The 20,598-nt window shown below is 57.2% G+C and overlaps 1 protein-coding gene across 1 annotated transcript in view; it reads left to right on the plus strand.

The window, feature by feature from the left end:
- The window catches only part of LOC116955781 (protein diaphanous homolog 2-like), a 78,389-nt gene extending 57,791 nt beyond the window's left edge, over positions 1 to 20,598 (plus strand). The window contains exons 24-28 of the mRNA XM_076053377.1: positions 13,304 to 13,468; positions 14,352 to 14,490; positions 16,028 to 16,123; positions 16,805 to 16,867; positions 17,241 to 20,598. Of these exons, the coding sequence (XP_075909492.1) occupies positions 13,304 to 13,468; positions 14,352 to 14,490; positions 16,028 to 16,123; positions 16,805 to 16,867; positions 17,241 to 17,419 (642 nt within the window). The 3' untranslated portion in view covers positions 17,420 to 20,598. The remainder of the gene's footprint in view (positions 1 to 13,303; positions 13,469 to 14,351; positions 14,491 to 16,027; positions 16,124 to 16,804; positions 16,868 to 17,240) is intronic.

The raw sequence follows: 20,598 nt of genomic DNA on the forward strand, positions 1-20,598 counted from the left end.
CGTGCCGTGACGATCGACGTGGAACTCTCAACGGCACCGCGCCACCCAACGAGACCGTTACCCCCCCACCCCTCGCCCGGTACGCAGGAGGCCGCGGGTTCAATCCCCGGACCCTGCGACTGCGTTGGTGTAATTTTTAATTGTCCACGAGCTTTGGGAGAGAATTCCAGGGTGGAAGCAGAGCACGGGGGAAGAATCTGGAAGGTGTGAACCCAGTGTGTGGGCGAGTGGGCGAGTGTGTTGAGAGTGGGTGGGCGAGTGTGTGGGCGAGTGGGCGAGTGATTGGGTGGGCGAGTGCGCGAGTGAGTGGGTGGGCGAGTGTGTGGGGGCGAGTGTGTTGAGAGTGGGTGGGCGAGTGTGTGGGCGGGTGGGCGAGTGTGTGGGCGAGTGGGCGAGTGTGTTGAGAGTGGGTGGGCGAGTGTGTTGAGAGTGGGTGGGCGAGTGTGTGGGTGGGTGGGCGAGTGTGTGGGCGAGTGGGCGAGTGTGTGGGCGAGTGGGCGAGTGTGTTGAGAGTGGGTGGGCGAGTGTAAGGGGAGTGGGCGAGTGAGTGAGTGAGTGGGTGGGCGAGTGTGTGGGCGAGTGGGCGAGTGATTGGGTGGGCGAGTGCGCGAGTGAGTGAGTGGGCGAGTGTGTTGAGAGTGGGTGGGCGAGTGTGTGGGCGAGTGGGCGCGGATGATGGGACGGCACGGTGAGCGTCTGGTACAGACCGAGTCCTCAACATGGCTGTCGGACTCAATGAGTGGAGCTCACGGGAACAGGAACCCGTGATAGTAGCGATAGAAGAGCGATAAGGAGGTGGCTGATCACCGTTGAGTGAGATTAATTGGCGAGCGCCGGTTCGTCAATCTACCCTGGCTGCTCCAAGCAGGCGCTGTGGCGAGGTAGGTTGGGACCTGGGCCCAGCTGTGACCGCAAGAACTTGTCCAGCTTTGGTCTAATCCGTGCTCTTGTATGGATCGATCGGACGATCGATTGAGAGCGAGCGAGAGCGACGCACCCAGCCCCAGAGTTTGAACCCAGCAACCTCTGCCTTGGCAGCTTGGTGTGTCCCTGTACTACCCACCCACCTTCATTATTGTTCGTTCGTAATGGTGGGGGGGGGGGGGTAACTGCCTGCAGTAAACAGTGGTAACAAAGTCATCCAATTCAAACAAAGAACACGTTTAACTTTTCCCAAACAACAGATTATTAAAATATTGAGATGCAATCTGCCGAGGAACAACGGAAAGGCAATTATTGTTATTTTTTTATACCGATTATTAATATGCAGCTGTGCGTGCGTATTCGTTTGTGTGTGTGTGTGGGGGGGGGGGAGCGGTAGTGTAGCGGTCAGCGTGCTCTGCTACGAACCCGGCGACCCGAGTTGGTTCTCGCTCGCGGCCATCACCAGTGACGATTATCTGAACCGGGCCTGGGCCTCCCCTAGGTCGACTCGGCCTCAAATGAGTACCCGGTGTAAAACAGCGCTGCTTAGGTGTGATGGCTCCCCCCCCCCCGCCGTGTGCTGTACCGGCCTTCATAGGTGCAGCTACTCACCAACAGCACTTGCCCCAACAAGGAGGAGGGGGGGGGGGACGCCTTCATCCAGCAGTGGATAGAACTGGGCCGGATGTTGTTGATGATAAGCGCCGTCAAACGCGAGAGGAAATCTGCACAAAGCCTGACGTAGGCCGCCGCCTGTTTTGCAGATGTCCGCCCCCCTCCCCTCGTGTCGCCACCTGTCCAGGTCCTACCAGGACACGTCCGTTCGTCGGGGGAGCTGACTTCAATACGCGAGTCTCCCTCCCAAGCCGCGCAAAGAGTTCCCCCGGCATTTGTGAGTTTGCGTGCGGCCGTGCGCCCACGCAAGACGTCGTTTGCACGGAGCTCTCCCGCTCCCTCCCTGTGTGGCGCGGCTCGCTCCCTCCCCCGGTTTGTTGCGTCGCCCGCGGGGGTGGCAACCAGGAGCCTCCTTCCCCCAGCCGCTTGCCCGGCGACGCAACGCAGATGTCCCCCGCTCGGACCTCGGGGTGGGTGGGGGAGTAACTGATGTTTCTCTCGACACGCGCTCCTAAGTAAGGGGCCCCCCGAGCGAGGAAAAAATTTAAAACCGCGGCGGCGGCGGCGGCGGCGACGGCTCGAGTGCCAAATTGAGTTTAACGTTCGCGTGGAACCGGTGGCGTGGGCGCACGTGCGCACCCAACGGGCGGGTTTAATGAGATCGCCAGCAGGCCCTCTCGCGTGAGGTCATCGGACAGAGACGACCCCCCCCCCTCCCGCAGCCTGGGTTGTTTGCCGACTGGGTGCCACGGTGGCTAGGAGATGTTAACTACCTCGCCCGGTATGCAGGAGGTCGTGGGTTCGATCCCGATCCGGAAGGTGCCTTTTGTATATTTGGTGTTTGCGTGTCTCTCTCTCTGTTGTGAGATGTTAAATACCTCGCCTGGTATGCAGGAGGTCGTGGGTTCGATCCCGACCCTGAAGGTGCCTGCTGCTGTATATTTTTGGTGTTTCTCTCCCCATGATCGTGTGGATTTTTCTCCGGGTGCTCCGGTGTTTTCTCTCCACATTTTTATAACCGTGCGTTCAGAGTAATTGCCTTGCTATAAATTTCAACGTGATGATGATAAGCCACTTTTTTTGAGCTCTCATTTTGTGGTGGCCGCGTCGCTTCTGAAAAGCAGAGCTGCATGGCTCAGTCGGGCCTTCACCTGGTCAAATAAAAATAAGCATTTATTTTTTATTCGTTGGTGGCCGGGGGAACTCTTAAATCTTGGGCTGAATTTTTTTGCTCACCCAATGGCGAGCCACGGAGGCCACTGGGGGGGCCCTGGGTATAATACTCAATAATTTACTTATTTATCTAGGAAAGCCACATTACCAACCCGTGGCTTGTTATAACGCACGGCAGCCCGTACCGTGTTGTAACACGGCAGTCCGTGGCGTGTTGTAACTCACGCCAGCCCGTGGCGTGTTGTAACACGGCAGTCCGTGGCGTGTTGTAACTCACGGCAGCCCGTGGCGTGTTGTAACTCACGGCAGCCCGTGGCGTGTTATAACGCACGGCAGCCCGTACCGTGTTGTAACTCACGGCAGCCCGTACCGTGTTGTAACTCACGGCAGCCCGTGGTGTGTTATAACACACGGCAGTCCGTGGCGTGTTGTAACGCACGGCAGCCCGTGGCGTGTTGTAACACACGGAAGCCCGTGGCGTGTTGTAACACACGGAAGCCCGTGGCGTGTTGTAACACACAGCAGCCCGTACCGTGTTGTAACACGGCACCCCGTGGCGTGTTATAACACACAGCAGCCCGTGGCGTGTTGTAACTCACGGCAGCCCGTGGCGTGTTGTAACTCACGGCAGTCCGTGGCGTGTTGTAACTCACGGCAGCCCGTGGCGTGTTGTAACTCACGGCAGCCCGTACCGTGTTGTAACACGGCAGTCCGTACCGTGTTTTAACACGGCAGCCCGTGGCGTGTTATAACACACGGCAGTCCGTGGCGTGTTGTAACACGGCAGTCCGTACCGTGTTGTAACACGGCAGCCCGTGGCGTGTTATAACGCACGGCAGTCCGTGGCGTGTTGTAACTCACGGCAGCCTGTGGCGTGTTGTAACACGGCAGCCCGTGGCGCGTTGTAACACGGCAGCCCGTGGCGTGTTATAACTCACGGCAGCCTGTGGCGTGTTGTAACACGGCAGCCTGTGGCGTGTTGTAACACACGGCAGCCCGTGGCGTGTTGTAACACGGCAGCCTGTGGCGTGTTGTAACTCACGGCAGCCCGTGCCGTGTTGACTCTGGCTGGGAGGGGGTTGTGCGGCTGATAACCGCTGGCGTGGCTTGTGTAACCCGCCCGCTGCTCGCTCGCTTCACTTGAATAATTTTCTTATTCTGCTGACTTCCTGCCATTGAATGTTGGCCCCAAACGAGTGGGCGGGCCTCCAACGGGGGGGGGGGGTAGGTGGTGGGGGGGGGGGCTTTGTGTGCGCGGGCACGCGAGAGTTACAGATTAGCGGCGCTCTCTCCGGCTGGGGGGGGGCCCCCCGCACCGGCGTCCCGGCGTCGACGTCCCGGCGGCTGCTTGCCGGAGCCGGACGTAGAGCGAGCGAGAGAGAGCGAGAAAGCGAGAGAGCGAGAGAGCGAGAGAGAGTGAGAGAGAGCGAGAGAGCGAGAGAGAGGGAGAGAGAGAGAGCGAGAGAGCGAGAGAGCGAGAGAGCGAGAGAGAGAGCGAGAGAGAGAGAGAGTGAGAGAGAGTGAGAGAGAGAGAGCGCGAGAGAGCGAGCGAGCGAGAGAGAGCGAGAGAGCGAGAGAGAGGGAGAGAGAGAGAGAGAGCGAGAGAGAGAGCGAGAGAGAGAGGGAGAGAGAGAGGGAGAGAGAGAGAGAGAGCGAGAGAGAGAGAGTGAGAGAGAGAGAGCGAAAGAGAGAGCGAGAACCTTTCTTGCCGTGCCCTGTTCGGCATCGTCTCGTGCGACTCTCACTTCTTCTTCTGGACGCGCGTCGCCCCCCCCCCGCCACCTCCCGTCTCGATGCGGAAACCCCCGCAGTGGAATTGCGCTCACTTGGGTCTGGCGATGGACGTTCGAAGTGAGAGAGACTGCGGAACCTCGAAGGAGCGGCGCCACCCTCGCCCGTGGTCGCCCCCCCCCCGCCACCCCCTCCGACGTGATCCGTGGATCAAACAAAATCGCTCGAGACGCCGGCGTGCGGCAGCCAAGAGCAGTTTACGCGGAGGCCGTCGCAAGAGGTTGGCGCGTGTTGGCGCAACGCTCCTTTGCTGGACTACGCGTGACGAGCGAGTGACTGCTCCTGCCAACCTGTCTGCCAACCTGCGTTCCAATAGATGCCGACCTTACCCGGCACACGTGGAGCGTTAGGCCAACGTTGAGGCCAGCCGTGGGCCCGACATACCAATGTACCTACCCACCAATGTACCTACCCACCAATGTACCTCCCCACCAATGTACCTAGCCTCCAATGTACCTACCCACCAATGTACCTCCCCACCAATGTACCTAGCCTCCAATGTACCTACCCACCAATGTACCTACCCACCAATGTACCTACCCACCAATGTACCTACCCACCAATGTACCTACCCACCAGTGTACCTACCCACCAATGTACCTACCCACCAATGTACCTACACACCAATGTACCTACCCACCAATCTACCTACCCTCCAATGTACCTACCCACCAATCTACCTACCCTCCAATGTCCCTACGCACCAATGTACCTACGCACCAATGTACCTACCCACCAATGTACCTACCCACCAATGTACCTACCCTCCAATGTACCTACCCACCAATGTACCTACCCACCAATGTACCTACCCACCAATGTACCTACTGTCCAATGTACCTCACCACCAATGTACCTACCCACCAATGTACCTACCCACCAATGTACCTACCCACCAATGTACCTACCCACCAATGTACCTACCCGCACACTAATCTACGTTGACGATCTAGCCACCGACGTACTGGCGCGCTAACCACGCTGGTTAGCGCACAGCGCAGCGTTGCGTTTTTTCGAACGCAAAACACAAACGGCCCGCTGCGTGATGTTGTTATTTTGTGTGGAGGAGGGAGTTCCGTTGCGCGCGTATCCACGTACGCACGCGCACGTGGATATATGCGTGTGCACGCACGCACGCACGCACGTGAGCCTTTTGCCGGCCACCGCGGATCTATCGGACCCCGGCCCGGAAATGTTCTCATGCGGTGTGTCCGGCCTGAAACTAAACAGACAGTTTCCATCTCCCGAGCTCCCTTTCGGCTTCTCCCAAGTCCCCCGCCCTCAAAGTGAGACCCCCCCCAACCCCCCCCACCCCCCCCGACAAACAGCAGCCCCCTTCCACGCGGTGCCGGCGACTCGCCCAGGAGCATGAGCGCCCGCACGCCCGCCCGCCCGATTGTTCCCACGCCACGACCCGTTTTCAAAATAAGAATAATAATAATACAAATGTAAAGTACCGGCGGTGAAAAATGAGCGAGGGCGACATTGGGAGGGGACATCAAAGCGGCGCCGGGAGGTCGACGCCGCGGGCGGCGGGCAGCGAAGGGCGGCGCGGTGGCGGTGGCGGCGGCGGCGGCGGTGGCGGTGGTGGTGGTGGTGGTGTGCCGCACGAACCGTGGCGGTGGCGGTGTGCCACTCGTGGTGGCGGTGTGCCGCACGAGCCCTGGCCGTGGCGGCCAGCGCCCTGGCCGGATTAACGGAACCGGTGCCGCGGGTGGACGGGTCGCCGGGAACGGCTCCAGGACCTCGGAATCGCCGAGAATCTCATTTGGCGTGGGACTTCGTGAGTCACGGGTTGAGACGATACACGACGAGTGTGGGTGACCTCGCGGTAAAAATGTCAAACTCGGTCATCATCATCAATCATCAATCAATCACAATCATCATCAACCTCATCATCAACCTCATCATCATTATCTATCACAATCATCATCAATCCTCATCATCATCAATCACAATCATCAATCATCATGAACCATCAATCACAATCATCATCAATCACAATCATCATCAATCCTCATCATCAATCACAATCATCATCAATCCTCATCATCATCAATCACAATCATAATCATCAACCGTGCACCATCCACCGCCGCGTGGATTCCTCCCCAAGCCGTCGCCATCTCTCGTCATCCCGCGCCGCGATAATTCAGCAGGTTCCTGCGCCACGCGTGGATTAACTCGCTGCGCCTCCATGGTGGACGTCCTCTGGAGATGCGTTCCGTTCCTCCTCGCCACCCCCTCCTCCCCCCTCTCTCTCGCTCTCCACCGTCGAGGCTCTGTGAGAACCCATCGCGAAGGCGGAAGCCCGACTTCCGCAAAGAAACAAAGTCGTGAATATATATTTTTTAAACGTTAAGGAAAGGCGAATGAAGACTAAATCGCTCCTTCCTAACTCCCTCCCTTGAAAGCTCCTTCCTTCCTCGCTCCGGCTTCCTTCCTCGATGACTCCGAGTGGAAACATCTCCAGCGCGCCTCTACGAGCGGCGGGGTCAGGGGGTCGCGGGTTCGCGGCGTCATCGTTGTGGGGGGGGCGGTCGGTGGGGGGGGGGGGGGTGGTTGGTTGGTTGGTCGTCGTCATCGCGCAGAGCCCGGCGCTGGGCACGCTGACAAAGGAACGACGACGGATCGGTCCTCTGGCCCCTGCCCAGAGGACCGGTCCTCTGGCCCTGGCCCGGACGACCGGTAGACGTTTCGTGCGATCGAACGAGATGCGATTGTTTTACTTTGAGGCCGACAAGGCGAAGGAGACCCGATGGCCACACGAGACGGCGCCGATGGGATCGGTTCCGTGAATGGCATCGCGATTCCGCCCCCACAGAATCGCGACGGGTCGTGCGGTTGCTGGGGAGGGGGGGGGGCGCCTTTGGGGGTGGGCACGGTGGGGGGGGGGGGGGTGGGGGTGGGTGAATTGTTTCGCCGTCTGATCTAGGGAGTGGCGCAAACTTCCACGAGGGGGATCCCCTCCCCACGGAGATGGAGCGGCGACGAGGTCGGCCCGTGTGTGCGCGCGTGCGAGTGGAGCGGCCTTCATCCAGCAGTGGATAGACGATGGCCGACGGTTAACGGTACCGACAGGGGCCCTCCTGTATGACCCAGGAAGCTAAGCGGCGACGAGCCGGGATGGCACCACGCCCCAAGCGGCTCATCGTCACGTGGTGCTGTCGGGCTACGTGGGAGGCAGTGCAGAAAAAATCCATTGTTGTACTGTACTGCTCCGCTCCCTGCCTCGCACCGACCAGCATCATCAATTCTAGTCAACGACAACGGCCGCCCGTTCGCTACTAAGCGACTGTGATGTCTGTGCCAGGCTAGGTGCTCGTTGAGGTCACGTGAAGTGTGGGATGCTCGCTGCTGGCAGGAGGTCACGGGACAGACGCGGGTGCATGTGTGTTTAACTTTTCTCACCGTATGTAGCCAACCGTGCTAAGCGGAGGTGCAGTGTTGAGTCTATGGGCAGTGCTGAATCTATGGGCAGTGCTGAGTCTATGGGCAGTGTTGAGTCTATGGGCAGTGCTGAATCTATGGGCAGTGTTGAGTCTATGGGCAGTGCTGAGTCTATGGGCAGTGTTGAGTCTATGGGCAGTGCTGAGTCTAGGTGCAGTGTTGAGTCTATGGGCAGTGCTGAGTCTTTGGGCAGTGTTGAGTCTATGGGCAGTGTTAGTCTAAGGGCACTGTTGAGTCTATGGGCAGTGTTGAGTCTATGGGCAGTGTTGAGTCTATGGGCAGTGTTGAGTCTATGGGCAGTGTTGAGTTTGTGGGCAGTGTTGAGTCTGTGGGCAGTGTTGAGTCTGTGGGCAGTGTTGAGTCTCTGGACAGTGTTGAGTCTGTGGGCAGTGTTGAGTCTATGGACAGTTTTGAGTCTCTGGGCAGTGTTGAGTCTATGGGCAGTGTTGAGTCTATGGGCAGTGTTGAGTCTGTGGGCAGTGTTGAGTCTGTGGGCAGTGTTGAGTCTATGGGCAGTTTTGAGTCTCTGGGCAGTGTTGAGTCTATGGGCAGTGTTGAGTCTCTGGGCAGTGTTGAGTCTATGGGCAGTGTTGAGTCTATGGATAGTGTAGGGTCTATGGGAAGTGTTGAGTCTATGGGCAGTGTTGAGTCTATGGGCAGTGCTGAGTCTATGTGCAGTGTTGAGTCTATGGGCAGTGCTGAGTCTAGGTGCAGTGTTGAGTCTATGGGCAGTGCTGAGTCTTTGGGCAGTGTTGAGTCTATGGGCACTGTTAGTCTAAGGGCACTGTTGAGTCTATGGGCAGTGTTGAGTCTATGGGCAGTGTTGAGTCTATGGGCAGTGTTGAGTCTATGGGCAGTGTTGAGTCTGTGGGCAGTGTTGAGTCTGTGGGCAGTGTTGAGTCTGTGGGCAGTGTTGAGTCTCTGGGCAGTGTTGAGTCTATGGGCAGTGTTGAGTCTGTGGGCAGTGTTGAGTCTATGGGCAGTTTTCAGTCTCTGGGCAGTGTTGAGTATATGGGCAGTGTTGAGTCTATGGGCAGTGTTGAGTCTATGGATAGTGTAGGGTCTATGGGAAGTGTTGAGTCTATGGGCAGTGTTTAGTCTATGGGCAGTGCTGAGTCTATGGGCAGTGTTGAGTCTATGGGCAGTGCTGAGTCTAGGTGCAGTGTTGAGTCTATGGGCAGTGTTAGTCTAAGGGCACTGTTGAGTCTATGGGCAGTGTTGAATCTGTGGGCAGTGTTGAGTCTCTGGGCAGTGTTGAGTCTGTGGGCAGTGTTGAGTCTATGGGCAGTTTTGAGTCTCTGGGCAGTGTTGAGTCTATGGGCAGTGTTGAGTCTATGGGCAGTGTTGAGTCTATGGGCAGTGTTGAGTCTGTGGGCAGTGTTGAGTCTCTGGGCAGTGTTGAGTCTATGGGCAGTGTTGAGTCTATGAATAGTGTAGGGTCTATGGGAAGTGTTGAGTCTATGGGCAGTGTTGAGTCTATGGGCAGTGCTGAGTCTATGGGCAGTGTTGAGTCTATGGGCAGTGCTGAGTCTAGGTGCAGTGTTGAGTCTATGGGCAGTGCTGAGTCTTTGGGCAGTGTTGAGTCTATGGGCAGTGTTAGTCTAAGGGCACTGTTGAGTCTATTGGCAGTGTTGAGTCTATGGGCAGTGTTGAGTCTATGGGCAGTGTTGAGTCTGTGGGCAGTGTTGAGTCTGTGGGCAGTGTTGAGTCTGTGGGCAGTGTTGAGTCTGTGGGCAGTGTTGAGTCTCTGGGCAGTGTTGAGTCTGTGGGCAGTGTTGAGTCTATGGGCAGTTTTGAGTCTCTGGGCAGTGTTGAGTCTATGGGCAGTGTTGAGTCTATGGGCAGTGTTGAGTCTGTGGGCAGTGTTGAGTCTATGGGCAGTTTTGAGTCTCTGGGCAGTGTTGAGTCTATGGGCAGTGTTGAGTCTATGGGCAGTGTTGAGTCTGTGGGCAGTGTTGAGTCTGTGGGCAGTGTTGAGTCTATGGGCAGTTTTGAGTCTCTGGGCAGTGTTGAGTCTATGGGCAGTGTTGAGTCTCTGGGCAGTGTTGAGTCTATGGGCAGTGTTGAGTCTATGGATAGTGTAGGGTCTATGGGAAGTGTTGAGTCTATGGGCAGTGTTGAGTCTATGGGCAGTGCTGAGTCTATGGGCAGTGTTGAGTCTATGGGCAGTGCTGAGTCTAGGTGCAGTGTTGAGTCTATGGGCAGTGCTGAGTCTTTGGGCAGTGTTGAGTCTATGGGCAGTGTTAGTCTAAGGGCACTGTTGAGTCTATGGGCAGTGTTGAGTCTATGGGCAGTGTTGAGTCTATGGGCAGTGTTGAGTCTATGGGCAGTGTTGAGTCTGTGGGCAGTGTTGAGTCTGTGGGCAGTGTTGAGTCTATGGGCAGTGTTGAGTCTGTGGGCAGTGTTGAGTCTGTGGGCAGTGTTGAGTCTATGGGCAATTTTGAGTCTCTGGGCAGTGTTGAGTCTATGGGCAGTGTTGAGTCTATGGGCAGTGTTGAGTCTGTGGGCAGTGTTGTCTCTGGGCAGTGTTGAGTCTATGGGCAGTGTTGAGTCTCTGGGCAGTGTTGAGTCTATGGGCAGTGTTGAGTCTATGGATAGTGTGTGTGTGTGTGTACATTGAACTTCTTTCGCACCGTACGTAGCCAACCGTGCTAACCGGAGGTGCGGCGTTGGAAGGACAACAACACTCAACACAAAAAAACACTTCTATGAAGAAACGAGTCGCCGTGGGGTTGACCGAGCATGCCGACCTTGGTCAAACAATGACCCACACACGAGCGGGGGGAGGGCCCCCATCCATCCAGCAGTGGATTGACAATGAGGCTGGGGGGGGGGCGCCCCGCTCGGTTGGGTGGTGGGGGTTTCTGTTCAACTCCCGTGGGGGTGGTGCTGGCGAACCGAGTGAGTGGGTGGGTGGTTGGGGGCGGCCGTGCTATTGTGTTTTGTCGCGGTCCATCCTGGCGCTCGCCTTCCTGCGCCGTCCATCGCGGGCCGAGCGAGAGTCCGCAGAGGAAGGGCGTGGGGGGGGGGGGCGAACGGAGCTCCCCTCGGCTCGCAAACCTCAGCCGCACAACCACGGCCAGATGTTGCCCCCCCCCCCCCAACGCTGGCAGTTTGGCCCCGGGGGGCGGAGGGGGACAGGGAATCTGCCGACTTATTCCGAGCCCGAATTTCAGCCACCTTCGCCGGCACGCACCTTGGCGTTGTTCAATATTAAAGCGGAAGAGGAATCGGGGCTCGCCGACTTGCAGATGGCTGAGTTGCGCTCTCGCTAGAAGCACGGCCTTGCCCGGTCAAACTGATCCTCCTGCCTCCCAAACTCTCATCCCCTATTGTTGGGTGCCGTGGTGACTAGGAGATGTTAACTCCCTCGCCTGGTATGCAGGAGGTCGTGGGTTCGAGCCCGGCCCTGACCCCTGCTGCTGTATATTTGGAGTTTGCGTGTCTCTCTCTCTGTGGTGAGATGTTGACTACCTCGCCTGGTATGCAGGAGGTCGTGGGTTCGAGCCCGGCCCTGACCCCTGCTGCTGTATATTTGGAGTTTACGTGTCTCTCTCTCCCCGTGGTCGCGTGGATTCTTCTCCGGGTCCTCCAGTTTTTACACTCCATATTTATAATCAACGTGCGCTATACATTTGCGCGCGATAACAAGCCACCTTACCTGGTCAAATATAAATAGTTGAGCTTCTGGTTTGATCGGTGAGCCAGGTGGCCGCGGATTGGCGGCTCATCGCCGCCGTGATGACGCCTCCTCCTCCTGCTTCGTTGGTTTCGTCCTTCCCCCGCACCTCCGATTAGCACGGTCGGCTACGCACGGTGCGAAAGAAGTTCTCTACGTGCATGCGTACGTTGCCGTAAATCGGCCGTCGAGTCGTTCCGAGTTCCCTCGTCTGTTCTGGGTGGGGACGACGTTCGCGGCGCGCTAACCGGAGAGATTTTAAATTTCCCACGTGCGCATCAACGTCGTCGTCCTCGTATCGGCAGCAGCTGCCGTGCTTCGTGCGTGGATGATGCGGTTCAGGGCTTTTGTGGCCTCCCGGAAGCTTCAGGAGGCGGGTTGATCGAAGCCCCCAGGGCGCCTCCCCCCCGTTCGTCGCCCTCGTCACGTCTCTCTCGCGACGACGGCGACGAGGAGTTTGCCTGCGGCTCGGAAGTCTCGTAGCAGTCGTCGTGGCGACCGGCGGGGGGGGGGGCTGGAGCGTCGATGGCCACGAGCGACCTCCATCGCCGGCCCCTTCCCCTGCGCCGGCTCGTGTCGTGCTCCGACGTTTGTACTGGGAAGACAAAGGCGGCCGGGGGGGGGAGCGTACGCGGTGCTGGTGGCCACACGCCGCCACCGCCGGTGCTGCTCGCTCGCGGCACTTGACGGTCCGTTGAGGCTACGCGGGGGGGGGGGGGGCATCCTTTGTCTGTGGCCACAGCAGCTGCCCCGGCGGCCTGCAAGTCTACAAAGATCGTCGTTCTCCGTCTTAATGCACTTTTGCTAATGGACGTTCAGCAGCGCTCGGGTAATAACTTTAAATGTAAATGTTTTATTTAATTATCGCGGCCGGGATTGAGTTAACACACGAGTGACATCACGGCGTGCAATGTCAGAGCTTTAACTACTTCTAACTACTTATTGTTGCGCTCGCCGTTACGGGGCGACAGGTGCAGCTCTCGCTGTCATCATCATCATCATCATCCTCACTCCGGGTTGGATAAAATAACAAGTACCAATTTGTGGGCCCGCGGTCAAGTCAGCCGGAACGCATCCGACCCCCTCTGGGTGTTCGCCAGCCCTCCCACGGTGACCAGCATGGTGAAGTACGGCTCGAACAAAACCCCGCCGGGGGGGGGGGGGGGGTAGGAGTCCCCCGACCGTCAGTGGATCGCGCGCAAAGTGCCCACGTGGAATCCCGTCAACTCGCGCGCAGATGTCACGGAGGGAAGTGCACCACGTGTTGCTGCTACCGCCCGCTGCTGCTGCTGCTGCTGTTGTTGTCAATAACAAGGCAGGAAATGACTGTACAGGTCATTAGCAACAACAATGGGGTGGAATGTTTCTGCTGAGAATTATTTGGGGCGGTGTTTGCACCGACGATGTCGCTGTTGTTGTCTTTGTTGTTGTCACGCCAAAACAACAACAGCAACAACCACCACGACGCAACAGCGTACAACAACACAACACCACCACAACACAACACCACCACAACAACACAGCACAACAACACCACACTACAACACCAATAACACCACAAGACAACAACGCCGCACAGCAACGCAACACCGGGCGGTAACACCGCGAGAGAGAAGGCCCGGCGAGTTCCCTCCTTGACTCCATGGCGGCGTTGGCGGCGTTGGGGCTCACGGCTTCCTGCGTACGGCGCTGGAGACGCACGGCAAGCTGGCGCAGCAGCGCGACGGCATGGACCGGCGCTACCGCGAGCTGGGCCGCTTCTACGCGTTTGACGTCGCCAAGGTTCCCCCCGAGGAGTTCTTCGCCGACCTCGAGGAGTTCCGCTCCGCCTTCCAGGTACGTTGGAGGGCGGGGGGTCGCGAGGGTCGTGGGGGTCACGGGTTTTGTGGGGGAAACGAGGGTCACGGGGTCGTGGGGTCACGTGGGTTTTGGGGTCGTGGGGGTCGTGTGGGAAGTGGGGTCGCTGAAATTGTCGCCACCTTCAATATCACCATCAACAGCAGTGGGAATCGGACTCGGTTCACCGAGTTTTTGTAGCGCAGGGGACAAACCGCTGCTCTGCCGCTCTCCGCCACAATAAACATCACCACCATGATGCCATAACCACCATCAACACCACCAACAACAGCAATACTATCACCTTCACCACCATGATGCCATAACCACCATCAACACCACCAACGACAGCAATACTATCACCTTCACCACCATGACACCATAACCACCATCAACACCACCAACAACAGCAATACTATCACCTTCACCACCATGATGCCATAACCACCATCAACACCACCAACGACAGCAATACTATCACCTTCACCACCATGACACCATAACCACCATCAACACCACCACCGACAGAATACTATCACCTTCACCACCATGACACCATAACCACCATCAACACCACCAACAACAGCAATACTATCACCTTCACCACCATGACACCATAACCACCATCAACACCACCAACAACAGCAATATTATCACCTTCACCACCATGACACCATAACCACCATCAACACCACCAACAACAGCAATATTATCACCTTCACCACCATGACACCATAACCACCATGAACACCACCAACAGCACCACAATATTCGCCTCCGCGGTCGCTGCGACGTCTCCTCAACTCGATCGCGCCCCCCCCGCCTTCCCCTCCGCCTTCCCTCCGCCCCGTCCCTCGCGCCTCGCTCACCGCGCGGGGGACAGGACGCTCTTCGCGACAACGCCAAGCGGCGCGAGACGGAGGAGAAGGTCCGGCGGGCGCGCATCGCCAAGGAGGCGGCGGAGAAGGAGCGCTCGGAGCGCCGGCAGCGGCGCAAGCACCTGGCGGACATCGAGCGGCCCGGTACGCAGCGCCGACGTGAGCGACGGGCGCGACGCGGCGCTCGGCCGTAGCGGCCCAGGGCCCCGGACTGGGCCGGAGGGCGAGCGCCAAAAGCTGGGCCCGGTGGGCCGGTCTGTGTGGGGAAAATTGCAGGTGCGATCGGAGGTTCCTTAAATAGCAATGGCGAGATTACTTAAAGTAATTTTGATTGCCTCCGATGTGCCACGCTTCACTTGGAATTGCATCTTTTGCACGACACAGCGCTAGAGAAATGAAGACGTGATTGAGTGATCGCTTATTTACGCTCTCGGTTGGCATTAAGCCCCCGATATTCGGCAGCGCCCAAAGATTCTTCCTCACCGGCGACCCGTTTTGGTTTTTTGTTTGGACCCAGCCCGAAATCGGGGCCCGGTGAGGATAGCTCGGCAATTTGAAAACGAACGCCCCGCGCCGATTTGTATCGTCCCCCGGTCCGTCGCTGGGAACCGCTGACAATGTGGAGGCTAAGCGGGGTTGAGCCCGGACAGGGCTTGGATGGGCCACTCACGGAGGGCGGTGCGGCAGAACCCATCGTCGCGCTGTCGTACTTCTACGCTCCCGCGTCGTGCGCCCGACGGCGTTCGCCTGCCCTCCCACGGTGACGAGGGCGGCGAAGTACGGCTCGGACTAGCCCCTCGACCGGCAGTGTCACGGAGCGCATGGCCGTCGGTGTGGACACGCCTCAGGGAGTTTCATCATTGGCGTGTCGCGGAGTTTGAGCCGGCAACGCCGAGTTTCTGGGTCTGAAGCTGAGGTGGGGATGGGGGGGTGGTTACGGAGGCAGTTGGGGTTGAGGGTTCTGAGGTCCTTGTGTGAGTTCATCTCGGAGGGAGCCCGGGGTTCAAGTCCTGAGCCTTGGCTGTGCGTGTGTTGTCTGTGTGACAGGCAGCACCCGTGTGTCTGGAGGAGCGGTAGTGTAGCGAGTAGCGGGCTGCTCACGGTCACCAACACCAATGACGATTGTCTGAACCGGTCATGGGCCTCCCCTAGGTCGGCTCAGCCTCCGATGAGTGCCCTGGTGCGGTGTGTGAACATCGCCACTCGGGAGACAAAGGCGCTGGCCACCCACCACCCTCGTGTGCCACAATGTCGGCCTTCACGGGCACTACTCGCGGGCAGCACAGCAACAGTCTGTCGAAGACTCTCCTGAGGATCTTAGTCTCGTGGGGTTCATAACGGCTGGGTCACGGTCACGGCGCCGGTGACATCCTGCGTCTGGATGTGGCACGCTGGGCACCGCAGGAGGTTCGCGATGGCCGTGTTGTGCTTCACCGATCTCCACCGTGACTTGGAGTCTCGCCTTCTCCCACAGCTTTCACGATGGCCATCTCGGAGACACTGAGCCGGCATCGCTGAGCTGTGTGGTTGCCATCTTGGAACACCCTTGGTGGTGTGCTCACGTTTCTCAATATCTGTGCGTGTCCGTGTCCTCACATCCCCATGTCCCGCTTTCCCTGTCTTCGTGTCTCCGTGGGTCCCCCATGTCTCTCTCTGACCCCCCTCCCCCCCGGCGTCTCAGAGGGTGGTGAGACGGGAGTCATGGACACGCTGCTGGAGGCGCTGCAGTCCGGCGCTGCCTTCCGCGAGCGGCGCAAGCGGAGCCCCCCCCAGACAGGTACCGCTGCGTTGGAGCACCGGTGGCACGGGGGGGGGGCACGGTGGGCACGGGGGGGCACGGGGGGGCACGGGGGGGCACGGTGGGCACGGGGAGGCACGGGGGGGCACGGTGGGCACGGTGGGCACGGGAGACATGGGGGGTATGGTGGTGCACAGAGGGGCATGGGGGGCACAGAGCGCACGGGCAGAGCATGGGGGGGCACGGGGGGGGGCACGGTGGGCACGGGGGGGCACGGGGGGGGCACGGGGGGGCACAGCGCACGGAGCGCACGGGGAGCGCATGGGGGGCACATTGAGCACTGAGAATACGGAGGGGGCATGGGGGGCACGGAGCTCACGGGCAGAGCATGGGGGGGCACGGGGAGTACGGGGGGGGGGGCACGGGGAGTACGGGGGGGGGCACGCAGCGCACGGGGGGCGCGGACTGTCGGCGATTGCCGATGAAGGCGACGACGCCATTACCGGTGTTACTTTTGTTAGCGACGTTCATCGCGGAAATGTTCGACGGGAGTTTTTATTTAAACAAAACTATTAAAGACTACTCTGTTTTTTAATTTTACCAGGTCAGGGCCCACCGAGCCGATTCGGTCGCTCCATCTCCGTGGCCGCCGTGCTCTCACCTCTCTCTCTCTCGCTCGCTCGCGAGTCATATTAATATTTGTTCCGTGACTCGTTGCAGGAGAGGAGAACTGCGCTCCGATTGGTGCAAAGAAGCAAGCAACGGAGAAAGCGGCAGCCAATGGTATCTGCCCGTCAGCGCTCTCAGCATTGCTCGTGTCACACAAGCAAAGTTTGTGGGGAATTAAAATATCCATTTTCTTTTGAGGCATAAGCAATTAGAAAATAACACTTTATACCCAGGAACAAAAATCTTCTTTGATCCGCGTCGATTCAGGAAGCCAAAATTACTCAAGAAATAATCGACTTAAATTGCGGTCACCTGGTACAAAAAAAATACACCGTTTAAACTGTTATTTTAACTTGATTTTAATTTTAACTAGCGAGGCTTCAGGTTGGCTAACTGCCGCAGCCTGTTCTGTGAAACCGTCGAACTCGTGATGGCCTCTTCACGCGACCATCCCTCCCGTGTCACCAACATTTTTTTGTGTCCTCAGCAACGAAGACGACGCCGAAGGGCGGTCAGAAAACCCAGGATCGGACTCACGCCGCGCGGACTCCGGCATCGAATGCGGATCCGTCCGCTCGTCACAATCGCAAGGCCGATCCGGGGCCCAAGCGCGCCGATCCGGTCGGGAACGCCGACTCCCTGCTGGCACGGCTGCGCAACCTGTGAGCCGCGGTGCATTCTGGGACGAACCCCGCGAGCGGACGCGTCACGGGATCGCCCAGGGCGGTTGAATAATCCATTCGGGGATGCCGCGATGCATTCTGGGAGGCGATGGGACACAGACGCTGCCTGGGATGGACTTGCGACGAGTTGCGGCCGCCTGCCGCTCCTCGCTGCCCTGGGCACCGTTGTACGAAGACGAGGAGACGACTCGTCGCCTCCGGAGGCTGTCGGGCCGAGTGTCGTTAGCGAGGCAGTGCGCGGTGCTGTATCATAGGACAGAGTGATTGTAGGTCAAATTAACGTGGTTAAGTGATGAACTCGGTTCGGTGAGTTAATTAGCGGCTCGGGAGGCTAATTTATTAACGGAGGAATGTATCATTACCTGCCGAGTCGATTATATACAGTATAAATAGATATGATGATTAGTCCACTCATGCTGACGTATTCACGGGACCAATTGCTCTGCAATATTCGGCTCGCGCGTCTGCACGACGCGCAGATGCCACAAACGTTACTGCGGCTGCCACTTTCACAAACTCGAGCGGGGATTACGGCCACAATTCTCTCCGCGGGCGTAACGATGCCGTGTGTGTAAAGATGCTTCGGTCGTTATTATTACTATTACTACTACTGTTACTAAGGTCGCGTTGTGTAAGAGTCGGAGAGTCGGATTCGTGCGCGTCGCTTCACGTCGACCCCTCCAGACACGAGAGGGCCACTGCGTTCACGCGACCGTTCGTGTTTTCAGAGAATGGGTTAAAGAGGCGCGACAATTCGTGGAATCGCCAAGGTCGGAGTTTCATTACCGTTCACTCAACCTCCCCCCCCCCCCCCCCCCCCCCCCGTTACCACCGGTGCCGCTGGACGGGAGGTGACAGGTCGGGTCTTGGTGATGTTATCGGCGACCTCGTAACGGAGGGGGGTTTCCCGCCTTCGGAGGGTGGCGGTTATTTGGCGGCCGCCATTTTTACAGGGGCATCTCCGAGTTATCGCCGACGATCAGCGGGAGGTGTTTACAATTTTTTTTTTAGCTCGTCCCATTTTTATATTGTGATTTTTTTTTTATTAAAGCTGCCAAGACAAGATTGAGAGACCACCTTTTTGTAAAAGAATCGATGCAAAATCGACGAAAACAGCTCGGAAGCCCACATAACCCGGCTCCACTTAGTCTGGAGCTGACTTGGTATGAGCTCAACCGAAGCTCCTTCCGTGGGAAAAAAAATACATACTTTTAAAATCGTATTCTGTGGTTTCGGCCGCAATCTTATTTTAAAGGTATCTCTCGATTAACGAACGTTTGGTTTACGAAATTCCGCTTGAAAGCAGTTGACAAATTATGGACGCCTTTTGATGAACGAAATTGAATTCCCGCGCGGGCGAAATCTCACGACGCCACGCCGCCGGGCACAGTGAGATCATCAAACGCGCGAAGCGCTCCGCGGGGAGGCTGCATCGCTATCCATCGGATAGAGCGTCACAGAGTCCCTGCAGTGCAACAGTGACGCCTCCACATCGCCTCTGCGGTCACTCCAACGTGCAGCAGATCTTTTGGCGAGTTCCCTGAAAAGGCGAATGGTTATAGTTTTAAATTAAATTGTGATTCGATTGATTTAATTTCAACGTTCTTTATTACTATTTTCGGATTGTGCAACGTGATAGAGGTGGTGTATATTTTCAGGTTAGGAGTCCAAACACATTCCGAATGTTCTTGTATTAAATTAACGGGAAAAGCCATTCTGCGACATTTCGTGTTGCTCGTGATTTTCGAAGGACGCTCGTCCCTTTCGTGAACCGAGGGATACCTGCAATTGTGTCTGTGCAGATCACACGGATTGAACCTTGGGGCGGATTATTATCGGACTCGCGGATTAATAACCCGCGCCTGTTCCGCACGTCGTACGTGTCCGTCCCGGTTCAATCTGTCGGTCGCTCCTCACTCGTCAGGGGCTCTGGAACCCGGTTTCCCACGTGGACCGGGCTCATCCGGGACTCTGATGATCGTCGCGAGCCGGGACCGGTGTACGCTCGCGAGATCTCGGAGCCTCTCCGCGATTTCGGTTTCCCGGTGTTCCGCGGAATGGCCGGCCGCCGCCTCGCCCCTCGCTCGCGATTGGTGGGGATCGGATCGTCGAGTGTTCCCGGCGAAAGATTGGCCACCTTGTGATTGGTCGATCGCAAAGGTGGATTTAAACCGGGACTGCCACCACGCGCTGCTGGGAGGACTTGACAAAGCGGGAAACGTGTCTTGGTTGTTTTTATGGAATTGCGTTTTAATTCAAACTGTTCTCACACTTTGTCGTTTGTATTTGTATCACCTTATGTAGGTTCATGTGGCGCCTTATTCCAAGGCGCTTTACAACAATTATAAAATTGTGCGTAAGAGTAAACTTCCCCTTCTACATTAGGCAGCTCCCCGCCTCCTTAACCTCCTTCCGTTCCTCTCTTAAAGCCTCAACATCTTCTCCATCGCTCCTTCCCGACCCTCCCCACGTAATCCCTTTTCGTGATCTGCCAAGCAACCCCCTCCTATCGCTGCTTTCACTCGTTCCTCAATGCCACGTTGCATGCCCCCCCCCCCTGCGTCACCAACATCGTTCCAACTTGTGGCACAGAGAGAGGAGGGGGGGGGGGCGGCTGGGAGCGTCGTGGACACGATGGGACAGAGCGGTGATGGACAATTCACTCCCCCCAGTCTGTCGTTGAGGGTCCGTTTTGTGTTTGGACCGGGGAGGATTCTGTGTTTTACTGTTTTAAAGACGGCCGCTCGCTTGTTTTGACACGCAAGTGCATTCGCGTGTGTACGTGCTTTTTTATTATTAATAATATTGCAACAGTTTTAAAATCGCTTGTAAATTTTAGCGGTAATGGTCACCGCCATTGTCGCCATTTTACTACCAAGCCTAATCCTCCGCATTGCACTAGAACATTGTTTTTATTATTGGTAATCAAAAAATATAATACAATGCAATACGCATAGCTATATTATTATTGTTGTTACGTGACGGGTCAGATGCCAGGTTGAAGTCGCCAAAGTCGGTTTGAGATGACCCGATGGGTTTTCGCGCATCGTCACCCTCTCCCTGTTGATGGTTCAAAGCCATGGGTTTTCAACAAACCGACACATCCTGTCAGATCTCCCAGCGGGACACGACACGATATAATAAAACATAACAATAAACACA

The sequence above is a fragment of the Petromyzon marinus genome, chromosome 61, assembly GCF_048934315.1.
Source record: "Petromyzon marinus isolate PM22_M1 ecotype Great Lakes invasive population chromosome 61, UKy_Petmar_22M1.pri1.0, whole genome shotgun sequence".
Classification (NCBI taxonomy): Eukaryota; Metazoa; Chordata; class Hyperoartia; order Petromyzontiformes; family Petromyzontidae; genus Petromyzon; species Petromyzon marinus.